Source organism: Canis aureus, chromosome 18 (genome assembly GCF_053574225.1).
Source record: "Canis aureus isolate CA01 chromosome 18, VMU_Caureus_v.1.0, whole genome shotgun sequence".
NCBI lineage: Eukaryota > Metazoa > Chordata > Mammalia > Carnivora > Canidae > Canis > Canis aureus.
The window spans coordinates 4,866,806-4,887,233 of NC_135628.1; the positions used below are offsets into that span (position 1 = coordinate 4,866,806).

At 55.2% G+C, this 20,428-nt stretch overlaps 1 protein-coding gene across 11 annotated transcripts in view; it reads right to left on the reverse strand.

Moving 5' to 3' along the window:
• Positions 1-1,699: 1,699 nt before the first annotated feature.
• The window catches only part of ST7 (suppression of tumorigenicity 7), a 241,643-nt gene continuing 222,914 nt past the window's right edge, over positions 1,700-20,428 (reverse strand). For 6 of the 11 annotated variants that reach the window (XM_077856016.1, XM_077856020.1, XM_077856024.1 and 3 more), the window contains 3 exons: positions 11,669-11,761; positions 9,398-9,537; positions 7,494-8,448 (listed from right to left, as the gene is read on the reverse strand). In XM_077856016.1, coding sequence (XP_077712142.1) covers positions 8,329-8,448; positions 9,398-9,537; positions 11,669-11,761 — 353 coding nt within the window. In that variant the 3' untranslated portion in view covers positions 7,494-8,328. Of the gene's footprint in view, positions 2,052-7,483; positions 8,449-9,397; positions 9,538-11,668; positions 11,762-20,428 lie in introns of those variants that run through there. The other 5 variants (XM_077856019.1, XM_077856021.1, XM_077856026.1 and 2 more) reach the window with 4 other exon arrangements.

The window sequence follows — 20,428 nt, forward strand, 5'->3', positions numbered from 1 at the left end:
AGGTGGCAGCAAGTTTGGAGAAGCCTCCCTGCCCCCTCCCGTGATTAGCTCCACTCGCGGACGGACGGTGGACCCAGCTTCCCCATCTTTTCCCCACCTTTCCCTCACCTTTCCCTCTCCATTCACTCCCTTGCCCCCTCGAAGTCTGACTCTTGCCTCCCCTCTCCAAGAAACCCCTTCAAAGTCCTAATTATAAATTCACGAGGTGCTTCTAATCCCTCGTGTTTCATTTCTTTGCTGCGTCCCCTGCAACCGAGGTTTCTAACGACTCGCCCTGGGCCACTTCCACTTGCTCCAGCCCCCGGGCTCTGGAAACGTTCACTTAAGCTCCCTGCAATCGGGAGTCCCAACGCAGGTCACGATCTCTCTGGGACTTTGGTTTTCTCCTCTGTTGAATCAAATAATTATAGTAGATAATCACTACATGCTCCTCCAGCACGAATTTACAGTTCCAAGCCTTCCTTGGGCCTTCTCGGTTGGCACCAACCCCTCTCCTCTGACTGTGCATGAAGTTTTATTCGCGTCTGTCAGGAATTGCATCACCTCGCTGGACAAGTCATTTGAACATCACCGCAGGTCAGGATTTCCGTTAGGGGAAGAAGCAAAGAGGCCAACGAGGCAGACACGGTCACTGCCCCCAAGAGTCGCGCTGCGGGCGTGGATATAGGAGGTCCGCCTCTTCCAGGGTAGTTTCCTCAGAGCAGGATCCAGCCGCATCTCCCCTCCGGGGCTCTGCACAGATGCAGCGGAGAGGGAAAACTTGCCCGAAGCAGGAGAAGCTCCTGTGCACCTAACGTCACCTGTCACCTGCCCACTTACGTGGCTCTTGCAGGAGGGACAGCAGCCAGCAGGGCGTGCAGAGGGGGACGAGGTGCGCTGGTGGCGCCTTCCCCACCCACTGCCTGCCTTACCGCTCACCGGGAACCTTTCAGGAATCTAAAGACAATGGGAAACAAACTGTAAAGGACAGTCGTTTGTTTGAGCACAGGGCCGAGGTCTCAAACAGAGGAGCCTTTCATTTCAGATAGAGGACCCGACGTTATTTTTCTTCTTTTGCTTAAGTAAAGCCGGATGTGCAGCAGGTGTGAATCGCAGGCTTCCGAAGGCCGTCAGGACACATGGCCATCTGGGTTCGGGTCACGAAAGAACTCCACGAACACTTACGTGTAAGCATCAGGGACACGAAAACTTTTTTTTTTTTTTTTAAAAGGCACCCCTATGAGAAAACATTTTAAGAACGGCAATGCTGAAGAGTGGCGAGGTCTCCCACGGACTGCTGGGTCTGCAGGTTCTCATCAAATTTTTCTTCTCGCCACAAATTCTCATCAAGCAAAACCGAGCTGTAGGACTGAGTTCTATTCAATGGGTAGAGCCTCTGACCTGGAACAGCCCGTCATGGCACCATGCTGTTTCCTCCATGACTCCTGTTATCCTTTGTGGAAGCTGTTCCTGGGTATTTGGTCTATAAGAACCAACAGTTCAGGGCTGAAAAAATGGTACTTTTAAGCCAAAGACAGTCCACTTTCCAAGTCACCAGCTGGAGGTGTCCTAAGGGCCCGCTGGGAGGACTTCCATGAGCAAAGCAAACCACCGTGGGGCCTTCAGAGGATCTGGGTCCTCGGTAAATTAAATGTAAACCCACAGGTGTATTTGGGACACCAACACTTTTAGGGTTGGGAGACACAGGAAGACACGCTGGTTGCTGCAATACACAAAAGTTTATTTTTTATTTTTTTTTTCTTTTCTGAAGGCAAAATATAATAGAACCGAACATCAATGAATTTTGTACAACAAAAACAGCTTTTAATATGGAACAGACAGTCCATGAACAATTTAAAATCTCGGAATGGCTTCCCTTTTTCAAAGTCATGCTTTCTTGCGGTCCACGAGGAGTTGGCACGAAGAGATGGTGGCAGCCCACTGGGCGAGGCGCGTGAAAGGGCGGGCGGGCTTCCCTAGATCCGCGTCAGCTGGTGCCACAGGCTGGATGGGAGGATGCTTTCCACTTTCTCCATGACAAAGTTCAAGGGGGCAAACAAAGTGCTGAGGAACTGCAAGGAGACCAGAAGGGCACAGAGTCAGGACAGACGCCGTTCAAGACTAAAACGGACCTCTCCAACCTGTGCGCGCACCTGCACCCCACGCCTCGGCGCCGTGCAAGTCTCAAAGGGCGCAGTTTTATATTTCTGCTACAGGAAACCCAGGTTGATGGCCACACCTGCCCTCCAGCCCCCACCCCCGGCCGCGACACAGCGGGGAGAAGCCCCTCCGCTCCTGACAGCCGGCCCGCCGGTCCCAGGCCGTCCGATCCCGCGCAGGTGACTCAGGCAGTGGGGTGACAAGTAGGCAGAGGAGCTACAAGACGGTACAACCCCGACCACCTGCCGCCTCGCTGGGTACACAACTCACTTTAGGGGGAGAGGGTTTTGGGAAGTCGGGTTATAGGGCTGTGAACTGCTGGGGTGCCCTGGGTGCCCGTGCTGGTCTCTGAACCCTCCACTCCATGGAGTGGGTCGCGGGGCCGGGGGTGGGGGCAGCCCACTGGCCGGTCCGGGGATGACAGGGCCTCATCGAAGCGCCGCCCTGAGATCTCTAGGATCTCTTTCATCTGGTTTCTAAACTCCTTTCTGCTTTTCGTGTGGAGAATAATGCTCGCTAACCAGGCCTGTTCAGGGAAGCCAAGTGCCCGCCTGAGGCTCACTGCCCCTAACCCCAAATTTGTTCTGATCATGTTCTGTGAAGGCTCAGCTTCATCCCACAGGCCGGCCAGCCTCGGGGAGAAGAGGCCCCCCAGCAGAGCTCCGCACGAGGGTGCTCTCCTCGCTCCCTGAGTGTTCAGAACCTTATTATCCCGCCAGGGCTCGATACCTGGGTCCTACCCTGCGGAGTCGTCTGTCCTAGTCCCTTGTTCCCGGCAAAACGCTGTCTCCACCGCCAAGGATTTCCCACAGACGTACAGTGTGGCACAGAAACACGCACGCAGAGCGGGGCATGGTTCTGGGGTCGAGGTAGGAGGGTCTTTAATGAAGTTAAAACAGGCCCCTGCACCGCCCCTATGTTCTACGGATTCCAGATCTTCAAGGCGACGGGAGGCAGAGTCTCCGAAATTCACCCGACCTCAGAATCTTGCCTTCTTTGTTGTTTTTAAGAACCAGTAGAATCCTAACCGGGAAGGTGTGTGACACGTTACAGCTGGACCGGTAAGTGCAGCTTGACCGTTAGGGTCAAGGAAACTCAAGATTTGGGGATCCTTCCCCATGGTGTGTCTTTTACATCAATTAAATATATTTAGTCTATAAGGCGGCCAAGTGCTGGATGAGCTCTCCATAGAGGAGGCCGGGGCAAAACTCCCAGTGCCAGGAGGCCCAAAGCCCAGGGCCAAGGGAAGGGACAGGCAGCCACTAAGGGCCCCCCCACCCCACGAGGTCCTACCCACACAGACAGACGGCCGCAGGATGGGAGACAGAAGCCCAAAGAGAGCACCGGGACGGTTCACAGAAGGGAGAGGATCCATTCTGCTGGAAGGAGCGGGAAGAGCTTAGAGTCAGGCAAGCGCAGCAGCCGCAGTGGACGGCAGGGACGTCACACCGCACAGGACGGGAAAGGACGGTCGGTCGGGAGAGACCCGAGTGGGCGAGGCCCGGGCTCGGTGCGCAGTCACTGGTCTGACCACGAGGCCGTGCGCAGCTCCCTCCGCCCGGAGCGATGGCTGAGGCCCGGCTGAGGCCCGGCTGAGGACCCGGCTGAGACCCGGCTGAGGACCCCGCTGAGGACCCTGCTGGACCCGGCTGAGGACCCTGCTGAGGCCCGGCTGAGACCTGGCTGAGGACCCCGCTGAGGCCCGGCTGAGGACCCGGCTGAGGCCCTGCTGAGGACCCGGCTGAGGCCCGGCTGAGACCCCGCTGAGACCCCGCTGAGGCCCGGCTGAGGCCCCGCTGAGGACCCGGCTGAGGCCCTGCTGAGGCCCGGGCCTCCAGAGCACGCGGGGAGGGCGCCAAGCGGCGCTGCCTCTGCAGCTAAACAGGCACCGCGTTAGCACCGAGCAAACGCGGACGGCCCTTTGGTCGCCTTCTGGAACCGTCCCTTGCTGTGGGCACAGAACCCCCGGGGAGGCTCACCGTGCGGCCCAGGAACCAAGAATCCCTGCCCAAGCTGCTAGGACAGCGTCCGTAAAACCCTAGTTCCGAGATGTTGTTTGTCACCAGAGGCCACCAAGCGCATGGCCACCGTGTAGTAGCTCTAGAAAGGGGCTGGGCGCGCAGGTAGCGGTCAGCGGCCACCCCACGGGATGCCGGGGCGCCCCGCAGCGCGGTGGTACTGGGGTGAGGTCACCACGCCCTGAAGACCTGAGCCAGGGCAGAGTCAGAGCCGCGGCAGCCGGGGGCGGCGGGCACAAGCACTGCTCACGGGCTGGGCCCGGGCCGTTGGGGCGTCAGGCAGCCTCAGCCCGGGGGGCCCACAGGGCCTGCTGCCTCGGTTTGGGGCCTCAGCCGACTTGCATCACAAGGCACAGTGAGGCCTCCGGAATTCAAGGGGGACGTGTGCGGCGCATGTCGGCCACTGCCCCCCTTCCCACCCCGCGCCACGCAGCGCCCCCCGCCTCCTCCGTGAGGCCCACACGACGAGGGGGCCCCACACCCCCACGCCCTCGGTTCTCGGCTCCCCCTCCCGTCCGGGGTGCTCCTCCAGAGAGCAGGGAAAGGATCCCCAGGGCCCTTTCCTAAAGATGCTAATTCTCCGGCGGCGGCTGCCTTCCTCCTGGGCCCACCTCCCGCCTCCTCATCCTCATCCCTCCCCGCGGGGAGGCAGGCAGTGCGGGGACGGGGTGTCTGGGGCTGCTGAGCCCGCCCACTTGGGGACCACACGGAGGCTAGAGGCTCCCATCGGGAGCCACGGAGGGGGCGTCTGCGGGACAGGCCCTGCTCGGACGTCCGCCTAGACCTCTTCGCACGTAGGGACATCAGTGAGTACGGGTTTTGGCCGGCGACTCCGCCGAGGCACAGAGGAACAGCGGTTCCACCTGCGCACTTGGGACACCATGGCCTGAGAAGTTACGTCTGGATGAGCAACAGCAGGCAGCCCCGGAACAGCCCGTCCGGCTCAATGTCCAAAACTGCCGTCCGGAGGCCAGAGATACGTGGTCCGAAACGCACACGACTCCATCAGCGTCTTAGGGTGACAAACGGCAACTGGACTAACCACAGGAGCGTGAGCGTGAGCGTGACGCTTCAATCGCCTGCTCCTCCTTTTCCCGAAACCCCATCGGGTAGAGGCAGCTCACGGCTCCCCGCGCTGCCGCCGCTTATCTCCAGAAGTGCCAGGTGCCCTGCTGCGACCAGACAATTGACATTTCTCTGTAATCAATGTCAGACTTCAAAGGGGTCAGGGCCCGTAAGTGAGGCCGGGAGTCGGGGGCCGGGGGCGAAGGAGGGGGTGCGAGGAGGAAAGCCAGAGCCCTTCAAAGCCCGCGGGGTCAGAACGCTGACCTTCCCACATTCTGTGAGGGGCTGGGCCGGGGACCATGACTTATTTCTATGAGCGACCGACCTTATCTCATTCTAGGACGACTTGGCCTTAAGTCCTCGAGGTAGATTAGATTCGGGGGTGGGGGGGTGGGGGGGCAGCTGAAGCCGCTCATCTGACTGCCATCCAGGGGCTGGCGCCTTGCTGTGTGCGTCTCCACATATGAACACATGGGCCAGCTCCCTGCACCTCCTAAAGTCATCATCCCAGGGATCCCAGGCGAGGCCGGAGTCCTTTCACAGCTACAAGTGGCCGCGGGGCGGCCTGGGGGTGGCCGCAGTGACCTGCAGCCTGGGGGAGGGTGCGGTGGGGTGGGGAGGGCCTGGCCCCCACAGACCATCCACCTTCCTTCCCCACGAAGGCTCTCCAGGCATTCTGGAAGCTGTGAAACCTTCGGGAAGGGCAAGACGAGCGTGGCCTTCCAGACAGAGCTTTAAGGGCACACCGACGGCACCGCATCTGGAGACCGCGAGCGGCCGACCGACCCCCACAGCCTGCAGGGTCCAAGCCACAGGGGCCGTAAGGCAAAGTGATGTTTCATCCGATCATCTGATCTGGACTCAAAACCGAGGCCTTGGAAACATGAAAGGATCCCTAATGAACACGTCGCCCTGAAATTCTGGAGTCTTTTCGAGAGAAGACCCAGGTGACCTCCACTTACCACCCCCCAAGTCCCCCTGCCTTGGAGCCCTTTCAGGCGGCTCGTCACCCCTCTCGGCCTGGTGGTCTTGCCCGGCTGCACACCTGGATCGCCTGGGAGGCGTCTGAAAACTCACGTGCCCCCGCCGCACCCCAGGCCCCGAGGTCAGCACCCCCAGGGGGAGGCGGCAACCCCCAGGCACTCGTCAGCCTCCCGGATGCTTCCAGGTGCAGCCAGGGCAAAACCCCTGATGCCTAGAAAGCTTTCGCCTCAACAGCTCACCCCGGGACGGGCAAGTGGCTGTTAAAAAGTTCAGCTGGCCCCAGGCCGGTGTTCTTAGAAGCAAACGTAGCCCTCAACCCCCGTCCGTCTTCAGAACTTGCTGGAATCCTTGTTGAAAACACGGATTGCGGGGTGGCCGACACCCAAGGTTCTGACTTTCTGGGGGTGGAGCCAAACGGATCCATGTCCCCTTGGGTCCATCCTGACCCGAAACTCCCGCCAAGTGCTCTCTGCTTGTTAGACGAGGAACACCGGGACAGTGACACACTCTGACAGAGAAGACTTGAAAACTTTAAGAGAAGAACATTTGAAGGAGGAAGAATAACGGCCTAGCGTTGTAAGTATATTCGTTTCACATTTTACTAAGTTGAACTCTAGTCAGGATTTTGGCGACGATTCTTACTCAGAGGTTGGCTTGGGGGGATGACGATGAGTAGCAGAGGCCCTCAGACTGGGGGGCATCCAACCAGGGGGCTCCTGGGGGCCGGGATCACGGGCCAAACGGGAGACTTCAGGAAATTTGGGATGTTCTACCAAGAGTCGGTAGGGCTTGGGGGGGGCCGTGAAGGTCTTAGCTGCCTAAGAACGTGCAAGACGGAGGGAGGCAGATCTGATCGCAGAAAGACGCCTTCCGAGCAATCCAACCACGAAACGGGCTTTGGTGTTAAGTAGGGGAGTCCCCATCAGAGCAATCAAGAAGAGTCTATGTGACCTGCCTGACATTACTGCCGAAGGCAGTTTGGTTAAGGTCCCTCTGAACTCTAACTCTAAGATTAAAACTGCAAAAACAAGAGGAGAGGGCAGCCCTGATGGCCCAGCGGGTTGGCGCCGCCTTCAGCCCAGGGCGTGATCCTGGAGACCCGGGACGAGTCCCACGTCGGGCTCCCTGCGTGGAGCCTGCTTCTCCCTCTGCCTGGGTCTCTGTCTCTCTCTCTCTCGGTGTCTCTCGTGAATAAATGAATAAAATCTTAAAAAAAAAAAAAAAACAAGAGGAGAAATGCTAAACTGTATCTGATTCTTCACATTGCCTCTTTCTGCAGAAACCACTACCGTTTATTTATTTGACAATCATTTATTGAAAACCTACTAAGTGCAAGGCACTGTGCAAAGCTTTGGGGATACAGAGACGAGGAAGACACGGTCCTGCTCTCAAGGAGCTCACATTCTAAAAGGGGGACAGACACGTTTCCAATAGTTATAATATAGTACAGGAAATGTGATGAAATAGGTATTCATGGAATACTGTGGGATCTCAGAGGAGAGACCTCGAACTCAGCTTAGGAGAAACCCGGAAAGAAAGCTGAGTGAGAAAGAACGAAGAGGAGTTAGTCGAGCAGACGAGCCGGAGTGGTGACGGGGAAGGGCATTCCATGCAGAGCAAACGGCATGTGCAAAGGCACCGGGGTGCCCAAGAGTCTGGGCATCTGGGATGGTGAGTAATTCACTGTGGCCCAAGAGCGGTGTCTGTGCAAGAGCTGGGAGAGATGAGGCTCAAGAGGCAAGCAAAGACCAGATCAGAAGGGGCCTCGTGGCTACAGAGCTGAGGCTTTATCCCCGAGTCAGCGGGAAACCTCGGGAGAAACTCAGGCAGGGAAGTGGCAGGCTCAGACTTGCAGTCTGGAAAGCCCGTTCTTGTGTCAGTGCGGAAGGAAGACGGCAGGGGCGGAAACCGGAGGCAGGGAGACCAGTGAAGACTCCTGCGGAGGAGTCCAAGCAAGAAACCACCAAGACCTACACTAGGGGGGAGCCGCTGAGGGCCTGGAGCTCGGAGGCCGCCACTGTGGAGGCCGAGGCAGGCAGGATGGGGGCGGGGACAGGGGCTCCAGGGCTGCTGTGTCTCTGGCTCCAGTAACCGGGCGGGGCGGGGAGGGGCGGGAGTACGTTCAGTTTTGGAAATGCAGAGATTGAGGTGCCGGTGGCAATTCCAGGTCATCTTCAAGGTGCATGAAAATACTCTGGCAATTCCAGTCCCTGAGCTCTGCCGAGCAGAACATGTCAATCATCTGGAAAGGGATTAAATGGGGCCAGCCCCGTTAGAAGCGGTCCCTCCGGACTCCGCTCGCCTGCAGATCAGAAGGGAGGTCCAGGGCCGGGCACCCGATGCTGTGTCCCCGACGCCTGCCGATGCTGCGTCCCCGACGCCTGCCGCTGGGAGCTCGGCCGCGGCGCAATCAGGCCACGCATCCTCCGCCCGCGCAGCCTAAGGCTCCTTGGCTGTCGGCGTAGACGGCCCTCCTCATCAAGGCTCCCCTCCCAGCCTCCCGCGGGCCCTTAGCCGATGCCGTTCCCTACGCGCCTGCCGGTGCCCCTCAACTGCGAGCCCGCGCGTCCCCTCGGGTCGTGGCCCGAGGAGGCCGAAAGTTTAGGCCCATAAGACGGTGTTTGCTCAGATCATCTTTGGAAATGTGAGTCTCACGGTCGTTGGAGGAAGAGCCACCACACGTCAAGGTCAGAGACGGTGCCGTTCAGGTGGGGCGACGCTGCACACGCTCCCTTGGGTTCTCGGGGGCTGGGCCGCCCCTCTTGGGCTAACCCTTCCCCGCTACGCGCGGTTTTGAAACGTGGGAGCTGTCTCGGGAAACGCGGCCAGGCGCTAAGAGGCCCCGGGCGCCCTCCCCGGCCCTGCCCTCCCCGGCCCTGTCCTGCCCCCGCCGGGGACTCCGCTCACAAGGCGCAAACCAGGCAGCGAGCAGAGCATCAGCACAGCACGTCCTTTCCCACACGATGCTCTGTCCCCGGACGCCGTTCCCCTAGGCCCCCCGCCGCCCCCCACCCCGCCGCCTCATCCCTCGGGCTCCCACCCCACCTGGTCTCTTGGGGCTCTCCCCGCCACCGCCTCATCCCTGGGCCTCCCTCACCCCCACTGGCCTCATCCCTCGGGCCTCCCCGCCTCAGCCTCCCCCCTTCCCTCCCTCCCCACCGCCCCCCCCCCCCCCCGCGGCGAGTACTCACGGCTTTCGCGAAGACCCCCATGAGCTCCGGGAACTGGTGCGTCAGGAGGGCCAGCATGGCTGTGAAGGAGCACAACCCGGCAGTGAAGAGAATGAAGAAGGGGAGCTCCTTCTTCGGGTAAACTGAGACTTCGTGGAAAGCTGCGGGGGAGACGGAGAGGGCCGCGTGAGTGCCGGGGAAGCACCCGGGGCGGGGGGGGGGCTCCTGGAGCCGAGGGTGCAGGCAGGTGCAGGCAGGTGCAGCCCGGGGCCAGCCAGCACCCAGCACCCAGCACCCAGCACCCAGCCCGTGCACAGGCCGCAGGCCGACCGAGGACGCCGCACCCGCGGGCCGGCGACACCGTCCTTGCCCAGCGCCCAGCAGCACCGCCCTCACCTTACGAAATACATGTTCCTTGGACAAAACCCGGAAAATCCAGAAATAAATATACCGGGGGCCAAAACCCCTTCCCCCAGACTTGGCGTTTTCCGGTAGCTTCATAGCGGTGTCAGGAGGCTGTGTCGGTGCGTCGTGAGCGGTGCCCTGGGGACTTGGGGACCTGGCGCCCTGGGGACCTGGCGCACCGGCCGCCCCGCCCGCACGGCCCCGGCGGACTCCCCGCCAAGCTCCGGCGATCACCCCACAGACACACGTGGGGCTCCGAGCTCCTTTCACGACTTTACAGTTTCAACGGTTGGGTTTGGGGGACCCGGAAAGCAGGTGGCAGCGGCGGCAGCGGCTGGACTCCCTGCTCCGGGCCCAGGGCGCCTGCACGCTGGGTGGTGGCGGGGGGCGGGGGGCAAGGGCTGGGCCCACCGCTCCAGCCGAAAGGCCCCAAGCGCCCGCTTTCTTCAGGAAAGGCCCCTCCTCCAGGGCTCAGCTCCCACGACTTACAGCCCGGGTGGGGGGGGCAGGGCCCGCGTGCACCCCTGGGGGGGCGACGGCAGGGGATGGGGACGGGCCCTGTGCACCCCTGGGGCGGCGACGGCAGGGGACGGGGACAACCCGCCCGACCCTGTCCTACCAGCGAAGCTGTTCCCGCGGACACAAACCAGACTTAAGCGTTTTAAAACCGCGCTTTCCAGAGCCGGCCTTCCGGGGGAGGGGGGGCGGCACCGTGCGGAGCTCTCCTGCAGGGGGGGCGGGCAGGGAGGAGGCACCGCCAACCTGCGGGGCTTCCACTGAGGGAGGCAGCGGGAGTCGGGCCGGAGAGCCTGGCCGCCACCGTGGGAGCGTGTGGTAACGGCTCTCCCACGGGCTCGGCAGGATGGCGGGGGGACCCCAAAACCCCATCACTGGGGTTCAGGGCCGGGGCTCCCTCCTGCTGCCGCACACACACCCCGACTCTCCGCGGACCCTCACCAGGTGCTCCCGGGACCCCCGCCGTCCAGGGCCTGCATCAGCACAGGGGACACGGCTGCACCCCCGCCCCAGTGACCGTCCTTGGGCGATGCCGCCGGCGGCTGGTGCTGCCCCCCATCCCCGACTCGCACGGCGGCCTCTGAAGGCGGGGCTCCCTCTACAAGCTCCAGTCGGGGAGGCTGCATCGGAGCAGCCGGGCAGCTCGGCACCACACTGCACCTGGCCCCCAACACCCACTCCGAACCCGGGGTCTCTGTGCTCAGGCCAGCCCCCCACATCCACCCTGAACCCGGGGTGTCTGTGCTCAGGCCAGCCCCCCACACCCACCCTGAACCCGGGCTCTCTGTGCTCAGGCCAGCCCCCCACACCCACCCTGAACCCGGGGTGTCTGTGCTCAGGCCAGCCCCCCACATCCACCCCAAACCCGGGGTCTCTGTGCTCAGGCCAGCCCCCCACACCCACCCTGAACCCGGGGTCTCTGTGCTCAGGCCAGCCCCCCACACCCACCCTGAACCCGGGGTGTCTGTGCTCAGGCCAGCCCCCCACATCCACCCCGAACCCGGGGTCTCTGTGCTCAGGCCAGCCCCCCACACCCACCCTGAACCCGGGGTGTCTGTGCTCAGGCCAGCCCCCCACATCCACCCCGAACCCGGGGTCTCTGTGCTCAGGCCAGCCCGCACATGACGCCTCATCTACACTGCAGGGCCCCGAGGTCTTTCCCTTTGATGAACCTGGACAGCCTTGAGGGCAGGATGCCAGACCCGCTCCCATAACTCACTTTAGCACATATGCCATCAAGTGGGGACAGGGGTTGGGAGAAGAGTCATGAAAGTCAAGGAAGGCTACGGGCATTTATCACCCCCCCGCATCCCCCCACTGCGGCGCCCCCCCCTCACTGGCCCCAGAGGGGAGGACGCAAGGAGCACTTACACGGAAGCAGCTCTCGATCTGCTGTTTCTGTACAGATGGGGTAAGGGTAAAACAGATGCCCCTTTTCCAAGGGATAAGGGATCATCCGAAAAGCTGAAAACAAGAGACAATATGTTAGAGGTTCGATATTTGTCTCCCAACTTCTCAGTTTCAAAGAGAGGTTTTTGAGCATTTTTATTTTTTATTTTTTGAGCATTTTTATAATGATAAACAGTTCTACAAGGAACTCCCAGGAAGGCTGCAGGAGTCACCCAAAGCCCGAGCTCCACGCCAGAGGAGCTGTCAGAGGTGCAGTATGATGTGTGACTCACACTTAATCTCACACTATATGTTCTGGGCAAACCTCACAGCACTGGGTGGGTTGGGGTGCAGAGGAGCAGGGAAGCCATCGCTTCGGTGCCCGGGATTTCCTCATCTATAAAGTATCATTAAAATGTCAAGAGCACTGACTCAATCTAGCTCAACTGATGCTAATAACACAAACGTGGATGGAAACGCTTCCCCAAGAAGCACAGGTGGAGGGACTTGCGGAAGCTCATTGCAGATGTACAAATACGAAAGGCATTCTACTACGTCTATTTAAAAAAAAAAAAAAAAACAGGTCCAGGTGGATGAGAATTCCAACCAAGATGCACACAAACAAAAATCTAAAATCCCGCATGACTTAGGAGCGATTTCTCAACTCGGTTGGAAACTTTTCAACCTTCAATATCATGGGGGGGGGGGGGAGTGGATCGGGAGAGATGGATTATCTGTGTTTTGATGATGTCAGGCCACCTAAGTTCTGCCGTTGTGGCTTCAGATAACATTAGGTCTCTCGCTGAATTATGGCTTTCCAATCAAGCCGTCCCTTTTCCATTATCACGGGTGTTACCCTCCCTGTTACGATGTCATCAGCATGTTAGTCTCACTGTTGCTAGGAACGCAGGGCTCACGGAGTAATTCTTCTCCAGCAGATGTCCCGTAGCTGCAGCACGCCGCACGCCGCACGTATAAAATGTAAGAACTACGCCCTACGTGGGCGATGCCAGATAACAATCCTTGCCCTCGTGTGTGTCAAAGACGGGGGAGGGGGGGCCACCACAGCAATCTTGCGGGCCTTAAATGCTATCGCTCAAGGAATCCTTGCTACATCCTCGGCGGCCTGGTTACCTACGCCTTCTCGAAATGCCATCGGTGTGCGCTATTCATCTTCTGCGTACTCGTTTCAAACAGGAATCAGAGACAAAGAATGTTCTCCCTCCCAAGACATGACAAGGTTCCATTGTAACCGGCATCCGTGCACATATGGTATTTATTCTGGTGTCTGAATATTATTTAAAAGTAAAAACATTATGTATGTGAGTCCAGCATTTGGAATGCAGTCAATCCGCACCACAGTGGTATCACTCCGAGGTTACAGCACATTGCCATGGAGAATATAAATCACCACGAACGTGGGATTAGAGCAGAGCCAGTTTGCTGGCAGTTGGCTGAGGTAAAAATGTTATCAATTTTCCTCTTGTAACAGAAACCTCTTAAACAGAGATTAAAACATTAAAAACACCCCAGACTTTAACTCTTCTTAAAATGAAAGGCTCACCCCTGGTTCAATCAGACTTTTCTTTCGTGCAAACAAAGATGACTTTTGCCCGCGACCGACCGTGGGAGCGCCCGCACGGGCCGTTCTCTGCACAGGTTGCTAACGCACAGAGATCACGCCAAGGAACCAGTATCTCTCAAGAGGTTTTTGCAAGACGAGGGGGAGAAGATATTACAGAACAACCACAGCAACAAGACCCTTTTAGCGCCTTTATGGAAGTCACCGAACATCTCTTCTGGGAAGTAGCGTCCTTAAATTTATCTTTTTATTTTATTTTTTTAAAGATTTTATTTATTTATTTATTTATTTATTTATTCATTCATTCATTCATTCATTCATGAGAGAGAGAGAGAGGCAGAGACACAGGCAGAGGGAGAAGGAGGCTCCATGCACCGGGAGCCCGATGTGGGACTCGATCCCGGGTCTCCAGGATCACGCCCTGCGCTGAAGGCAGGCGCTAAACCACTGAGCCACCCAGGGATCCCCAGCGTCCTTAAATTTAAACTGCAATATGCCACGGTTTTATTTATTTATTTTTATTTATGTATTTATTTTAAAGATTTATTTATTCATGATAGAGAGAGAGAGGCAGAGACACAGGCAGAGGGAGAAGCAGGCTCCACGCCGGGAGCCCGACGTGGGACTCGATCCCGGGACCCCAGGATCGTGCCCTGGGCCGAAGGCAGGCGCCAAACCGCTGAGCCACCCAGGGATCCCCCAATACGGCACGGTTTTAAATACCGTTTCCCATAAACGAAGGCTGCTATGAAAGCATCCCCCAAAATGTGGGAAAACCCGCCTGGAGGGTTTGTTGTTTTTGTTTTAAACCGAGACTCTCTACGTGCAACAGGGCTGCTGTAATTGAGAATCCGTTCAGGTTCACGTGATAGAAGTAAACCCTCAGTTTTCAAAGTGGCTATAAATTTGAATGCTAAATTTTATTCAAAATTGAAGTCAGTTTGTACTTCAGGGAGCAATTTTTTTTTAAATGAAATATAGGAGCGCAAGAGCTTGGGTATGTTCAACCATAGAAATCAAATGGTTGGTTGGTGTCTTTTCACTCAGATGCCAAATCTTTCTTGTTGCAGTATTTGGCACGCATACAGAATTCCATGCATTGAGTTAGTCTTTTTCTTCTAATCAGTTCTGGTCTTTCTGGAGAGGGTGGAGACAGTGATTATACACAACTTTAAACACACACACACACAGTCTTCCCGCACTGTCCTCCCCCGGCCCCCCATGGCAACCTCCAGGACGGCAGAGATGCTCAGGGTGCTCTTAAAAATCTTTCTCATGTCAGTTGTCATTTATATCGAGTTCGTAAAATAAGATTAAGCTTTTTGGCATCGCCAAACAAAAGCAAATACGATTTCTGTTTGCAATTCTATCCTTTACCCACCCTGCTGTGCAGGGTCCAGCGGACTGTGAGATAAGCAGCGGAGGTCTGGCGAGAGCAGGAAGAGGCACTGCAGAAATCCTGCCAGCTCCACCTCCCACCTCCTGAGCCCTCTCGCTGAAAAGCCATCAAACTGCCCCACAAGAACCTCGTGGCTTTAGCCGCACGTCCAGGAATTGTGCAAGTGCAAGTAGCGACACACTGATTTGACGGTGCAAATAAGAGTGGAAAAAAGGGCGCTCTGTTTCATCGATTTTATCTATTCCGTGAAGGACCACAGAGCTCTTCTTAAAGACCTTGGTCTGCAAAAACATACGGTTCAGGGGGAACTGAAAATGTATGTGTATTTGGTTAAAAAAACCCAAAGAGCTGGGCCGCTCCGAGTGAACACGGCGCCCGAACGGCACGTCTGCGTTGGCCTCCCCTGCCTTCTGCTGGGCCGCTGCGGAAGGGGCACAGCAAGCTGGCGGCCCGCTACTGAAGTCGGGGCGTCACTGCCCGACCAGACGCGTGCTCTAGGCTCCACACCTGTCAGTGCTGCGTCACCGGCGACCCTGGGCTAACCCTGGAGGAAAGGTCACGAGCATCCGAGAGGGGACAGAAGGGTGGGTACGGGAACAAACAAGTCTCCAGTTTCCCTGACGATTTCTTTTTTAGTTTTATTTATTTTTTTAAGGGTTTTTTTTTTTTTAATTTTTATTTATTCATTCATGAGAGACACAGAGACAGAGAGAGGCAGAGACACAGAAGCAGGCTCCATGCAGGGAGCCCGACGTGGGACTCGATCCCGGGTCTCCAGGATCACGCCCTGGGCCGAAGGGACGTGCTCAACCGCTGAGCCCCGCAGGCGTCCGTCCCCGATGATTTCTAACGGCCTCGCATCCTACCCACGCCACAGCCAGGGAGAGGATATCTGACATTGTGTCCATGTTGCCTTTTCAAAGAGGATCTCAGAGGCCGGGAGAGACGGGGCCCTTAGGACAGCAGCGAGGGAGCCTGAGTGCCAGCCCCACCTGGTCAAAACGCAGGTGCGCTCCTCACGCAGCGGGGGTAGAAGGGGGGGCCACGCACCGCACCGTCCGCGGTGACGGAGCTCAGTGCCTCGGGCAGGAACCACATGACCCAACAATCATGAAGACCCGCGTGAAAGGTCTCCCTGCGGCAGCGCCTCCGTGCAGTTCGTACGGAAAGGAGGAGCGGTGGGGTGACAGCTAAGAACGGGCTGAACTTGACCCGGCTGAAAACCATACGGCTGGCTGGGTCATAGTCTGCGTCCAGTCTCGTTGGCTGTGAGAATGAGAATGCGACAGACCTGAGACAGGGGCTGTGTGTGGCTCAAAGTCAGTCTTCCCTTTATATACCCTTTCTACCAAACCCAAAGTTCCTACTTTCCCGATAAGGTCATACTCTTGCTTGTAAGTAAAAAATGCTGCTTTGCTTATGAACAACTGGAAGTACAAACAACAGAACAGAAAATTATCATCGAAATACAAATTTTACATTTTCCTTTTCTTTTTTTTTTTTCCAGAATTTTACATTTTCATCTTTGAGTGTAAAGTAGGTAACCGGCCATACAGGCCATTCGTCCTTCACGAGGCATTTAGGCACAAAGATTAAAAGTTCTAAAGCCACGAGCCTGGGGACTGATCTGCATTCTTTCACTACCTGGCTCTGTCGTCCTGGGAAAATCACTTTCCCTTGGTTCAATGATGCGCCATTCCAATTCCACAGAGAAATTCCAGAGTTTTATAGCAGGTTCACTAACCTGTTGGCGACCCTCCACACTCTAACACTCTGGTCCTACCTCCGTGATGGTACTGCCTGTACGCACACTACGGGTTACGTAGACGTGTGTGTTTACGTGCCCGTGAGTACACAGGCAGAGGAAGAAGCAGGCTCCATGCAGGGTGCGTGCATGGAAGTGCGTGTGTGTGTGTGCATGGAGGTGCGTGCGTGTGTGTGCATGGAGGTGCGTGCGTGTGTGTGCATGGAGGTGCGTGTGTGTGCATGGAGGTGCGTGTGTGTGCATGGAGGTACATGCGTGTGTGTGCATGGAGGTGCGTGTGTGTGCATGGAGGTGCATGCGTGTGTGTGCATGGAGGTGCATGCATGTGTGTGCACACACATCAGCGTTTCTCTCCAAGCATTTCAGAGTCCTAGTTGCCCCAGCATCTCCAACACAAGGCTTGGCACAAAGGAGGGCCTCCATACGTGCTCACTGACTGAAGGGGTACGTGAATGAATACAATAGTCAGGAAGAGACAGGGTTTTCCTTTTAAAAAGTCAGGTGGATCCAAATCACGGCCAGTCACCAAGGGGGAATAAGTGAAAGGGACAAGCTGGGTCCACCGGGTCGTCGGTGGGGAGGCTCTGTGCCGTACCTGGAGACTGGCCATTACTGGAAGTTAGCGACGACCAGTGCTTTCTCCCAAATCACAAAATTTAGCACTAGATCTATCGGGTGAGGAGCGGGGGAATCACTCTTTAGCAGTCCAAAAGGTGCCAGCCTTTTGGAAGAAAGGTTTGGTTAGAGGAAATGCCCCAAGGACCACAGCTTACATTACAGCAAGTCGCATTTACCATCAGGTTCAAAGAGAATAAATTAGAATCAGAATTTCATCCTATGCCTCAACAATGGGCCATTTTCTCTTCTCAAAGGAAATACTCTGCATTAGTCCCCCTAAAAAACACCACCTTCAAATCTTATACATTATTTAGTGAATTCTTTTGGGGGGGGAAAGTCTCCAAAAAGAAAATAAAGAGTCTTACTTGGTCAAGGGGAAAAAGAAAACTGGAAACAAAGAAAGGCTAAGTGATTTACCCCATGGCATACTTGTCTTCTGATATATAGAACTAGAAAATTAAATCTTAAAGGTCACAGTTGCGGTCAGCAGACTCTCCTGCTTTATAAAATAAATACCGCCAAAGTGAGCCTTGAAAAGATGGAGGCAGGAGGGAGATGGGGCCACATCAGCATTTAACATAGGTAAAACAGAAGATGTGCCATTTAAAATAGAGCCTCATAAGGCTCAACACGGCTGTAAATAGACCCAGTTCAAATGAGATCCTCCTTTATATAAGGTTTGTATATTCAACTCATGTTTGCAGCAATGTGTGTGTTTGTGTGCGTGAGGATAACCAGAACCTACACTGTTTAAAATAAGCATAATTCAGATAAGGTGGCAGCTGTACGATGGACTAAGAAATGTATTTTTAAATCTTGTAAATTAAAACTTGTCCCCTTTCTTGATTATCTTGACTTTGAGGAACATATTGTGTAATTTCAGGGGCCGGGACAGTGATGAATCAAACATCTTAGAAACCTTTGAAATGCTGATGTATTTGTGGTTGAGGACTCAGTTTTTTTTCTTAACCACCATATGTTTCAAACCCAAACAATCTCTGCCATGCATCAGCTGGACTTTGGGGTTTTATCAAAAATGTGAGTTATTTCAGCCTGATTGGTGGGAAACTCACTTAATTCCACAAGATGACTAACGCTCCGACATAATAAACTCATTAAAAAGCAAAGAAAAACATATCTCCATCCCCACTCCTAAACTAACACTTCTGACAGAAGAATTTTTTTTTTTAATCTCCAAAAGGTCAACTAAAAGAATATTCATTTTTTAACATGGGAACTGGTGAAATTAGGTACTGTGACATTCCTCCCCTGAATTTTCTTTCTAATGAAAAGGGGGAAGTTGGAAAGGAATTGGGGGATGGCCTTAAATTTCAGAATGAACAAAAAAAGACAGTAAAGGACAAAACCTAAAGGACGGGGCTGGCGATGTCAAAAGGCGCCACCACGCGGTGCGCTGGGGGAAGCGCAGCCTCCTGTGCTCAAGCGCAGGCCGTCTGGGGGACCTCCGCAGGGAGAGGGCACCTGTCACCTCCAAGGCTGGCCTGGCACGACTGCCCGAGGGAAGCCCAACAACCCGGGGTGGGCCAGGGGCGTTCAGCAGCAGCAGGGAGTCACGGTTTCCAAAACCTGGGTAAGTTACGTCAATACCAGTGTAAGGAGCCACATCAGAATCGTGATCTAAGCCTTCTGATTGAAAACCCAAATGCCGATGATGCCTCAGTGTGACTTCAGCTGGACACAGATCTAGAAGTGACGTCCAAAGATCGCCTGTGACAGTTTGAGGTCAAAGGGTATTTCTTCTAAATTGCATGAGAGATTTGTAAGCTTTGTTTTTTAAAAGGACAACTACTTTGTACTACTCTTATCATTTTTATAAATGTGCATATATACGTACATTCACACACATATCTGTGCCTGTAGTAAAAAACCTATGCTTGCTGAGAAAATTTGAAAAATACACACATGAGGGGGAAAACGAAAATCTCTTAAAATCCACTTAAAGATGTCTTTATTTCCTCTCTTTCCTTTGTTTATATGCAGATTTTTTATGAAATTGGGCTCATTCTCTAGTTAAATGCTTAAGTCAGTATTCAACTACAGAAATAGAGTTTTATATAGAAAGATGAACTTTCTCAACACTAGAAGGGGAGTGAGTGTACCCGAGCCGCGAGCAGAGCAGCAGGGTTAACTGAAGGCTTCCAGGCAAGTGTTTCAGAGGTGCTGCTCCTCTGGTGCTTGCTCCCTCCAGGAAAGGTCCAAATAGCTGGCAGGACGGAAACGTGGGTTTACCCCTGGCTCTGCCCACAGGTGCTGCGAGACCCTCAGGGACGCTGTTCCTCTCCTCAAGGGAGGCGGCCACCGGCCTCCTGCCTGACTTAGAACGTCGTCGGGAAGAGTCCATGAAAGGCCGGCCGTGCAAACCCTCGGCAACTCACCCCCTTACCCGCATGCTCCCCGAGGTGCGCGGTGCTCCCCAAGGCGGTGGGTTCCTACCAAGCACTCCCACCGTGCTTGTCTAGAATTGAGGGTATAGCTCTCTCTTTCCAAAAACGGGACGGTAGTGTGACTTCCCTGGAATGGTTTCTATTTATCTGTAAGGATCCAACGCAGAACTTCCCCCTCCTGGAGGCCCCCGACTGCCTTGCTACCCTGGTTTATGTCTAAAAATGCACCTCAAAAAAAAAATAAATAAATAAATAAAATAAAATAAAATAAAATAAAAAAATAAAAATGCACCTCCTCTCTTCATTCCAGTAGTGTTCCTCCCATCGGACCCGAGGTAATTAATTACATTCCCCCAACACCGCCACCCTCTAGATTTTGGAGCTCGCTATGTCACTTCGTGTTTGTCTGAATCCCATTGTCCTTCCCGGTTGATCCAGGGCATCTCCCCATTGTTACCTGATTATACGGGTAACTAATTCCCAAACAAAATTTCTAGTTACTCCTCATTGGGATTTTTTTTTTTCTATGGTTATGCCATTCCTAATGCCATGTCTCTGTCACTTCTGGGCTCCCTGTTTCGATCCTTCCCATATAACTGTACCTTTCTTATCAATCAGTCCCAACTGGTAAGCTTCTTCTGCTGGGTTTCCAAAATGCTAGCCTATAAGTAAGGCTTTATTTGGTAAGCCAAACTATCCATTTAGTTTTTTTCCACAACTAACCCTGGGTGAGGCCGCTCATGCCCAATCTTGCTGAGCTTTTTTGAGCTCTCCGTCGTGTTTAAATAAAAATTCCTTTTGTCTCTTTTGGGTAGAACTCCTTAGGTGCAACAATAAGCCCAAGGCAGCGGGGCGCCCACACGCCCACACATGCCCCAGCACAAGGTGCCCTCACCTAGGCCAGGCCACCTGGAGTAGTTTATTACACCTAACAGAGTCGGGGTGGAAGCATCAACCGAGTCGACATCCCTCA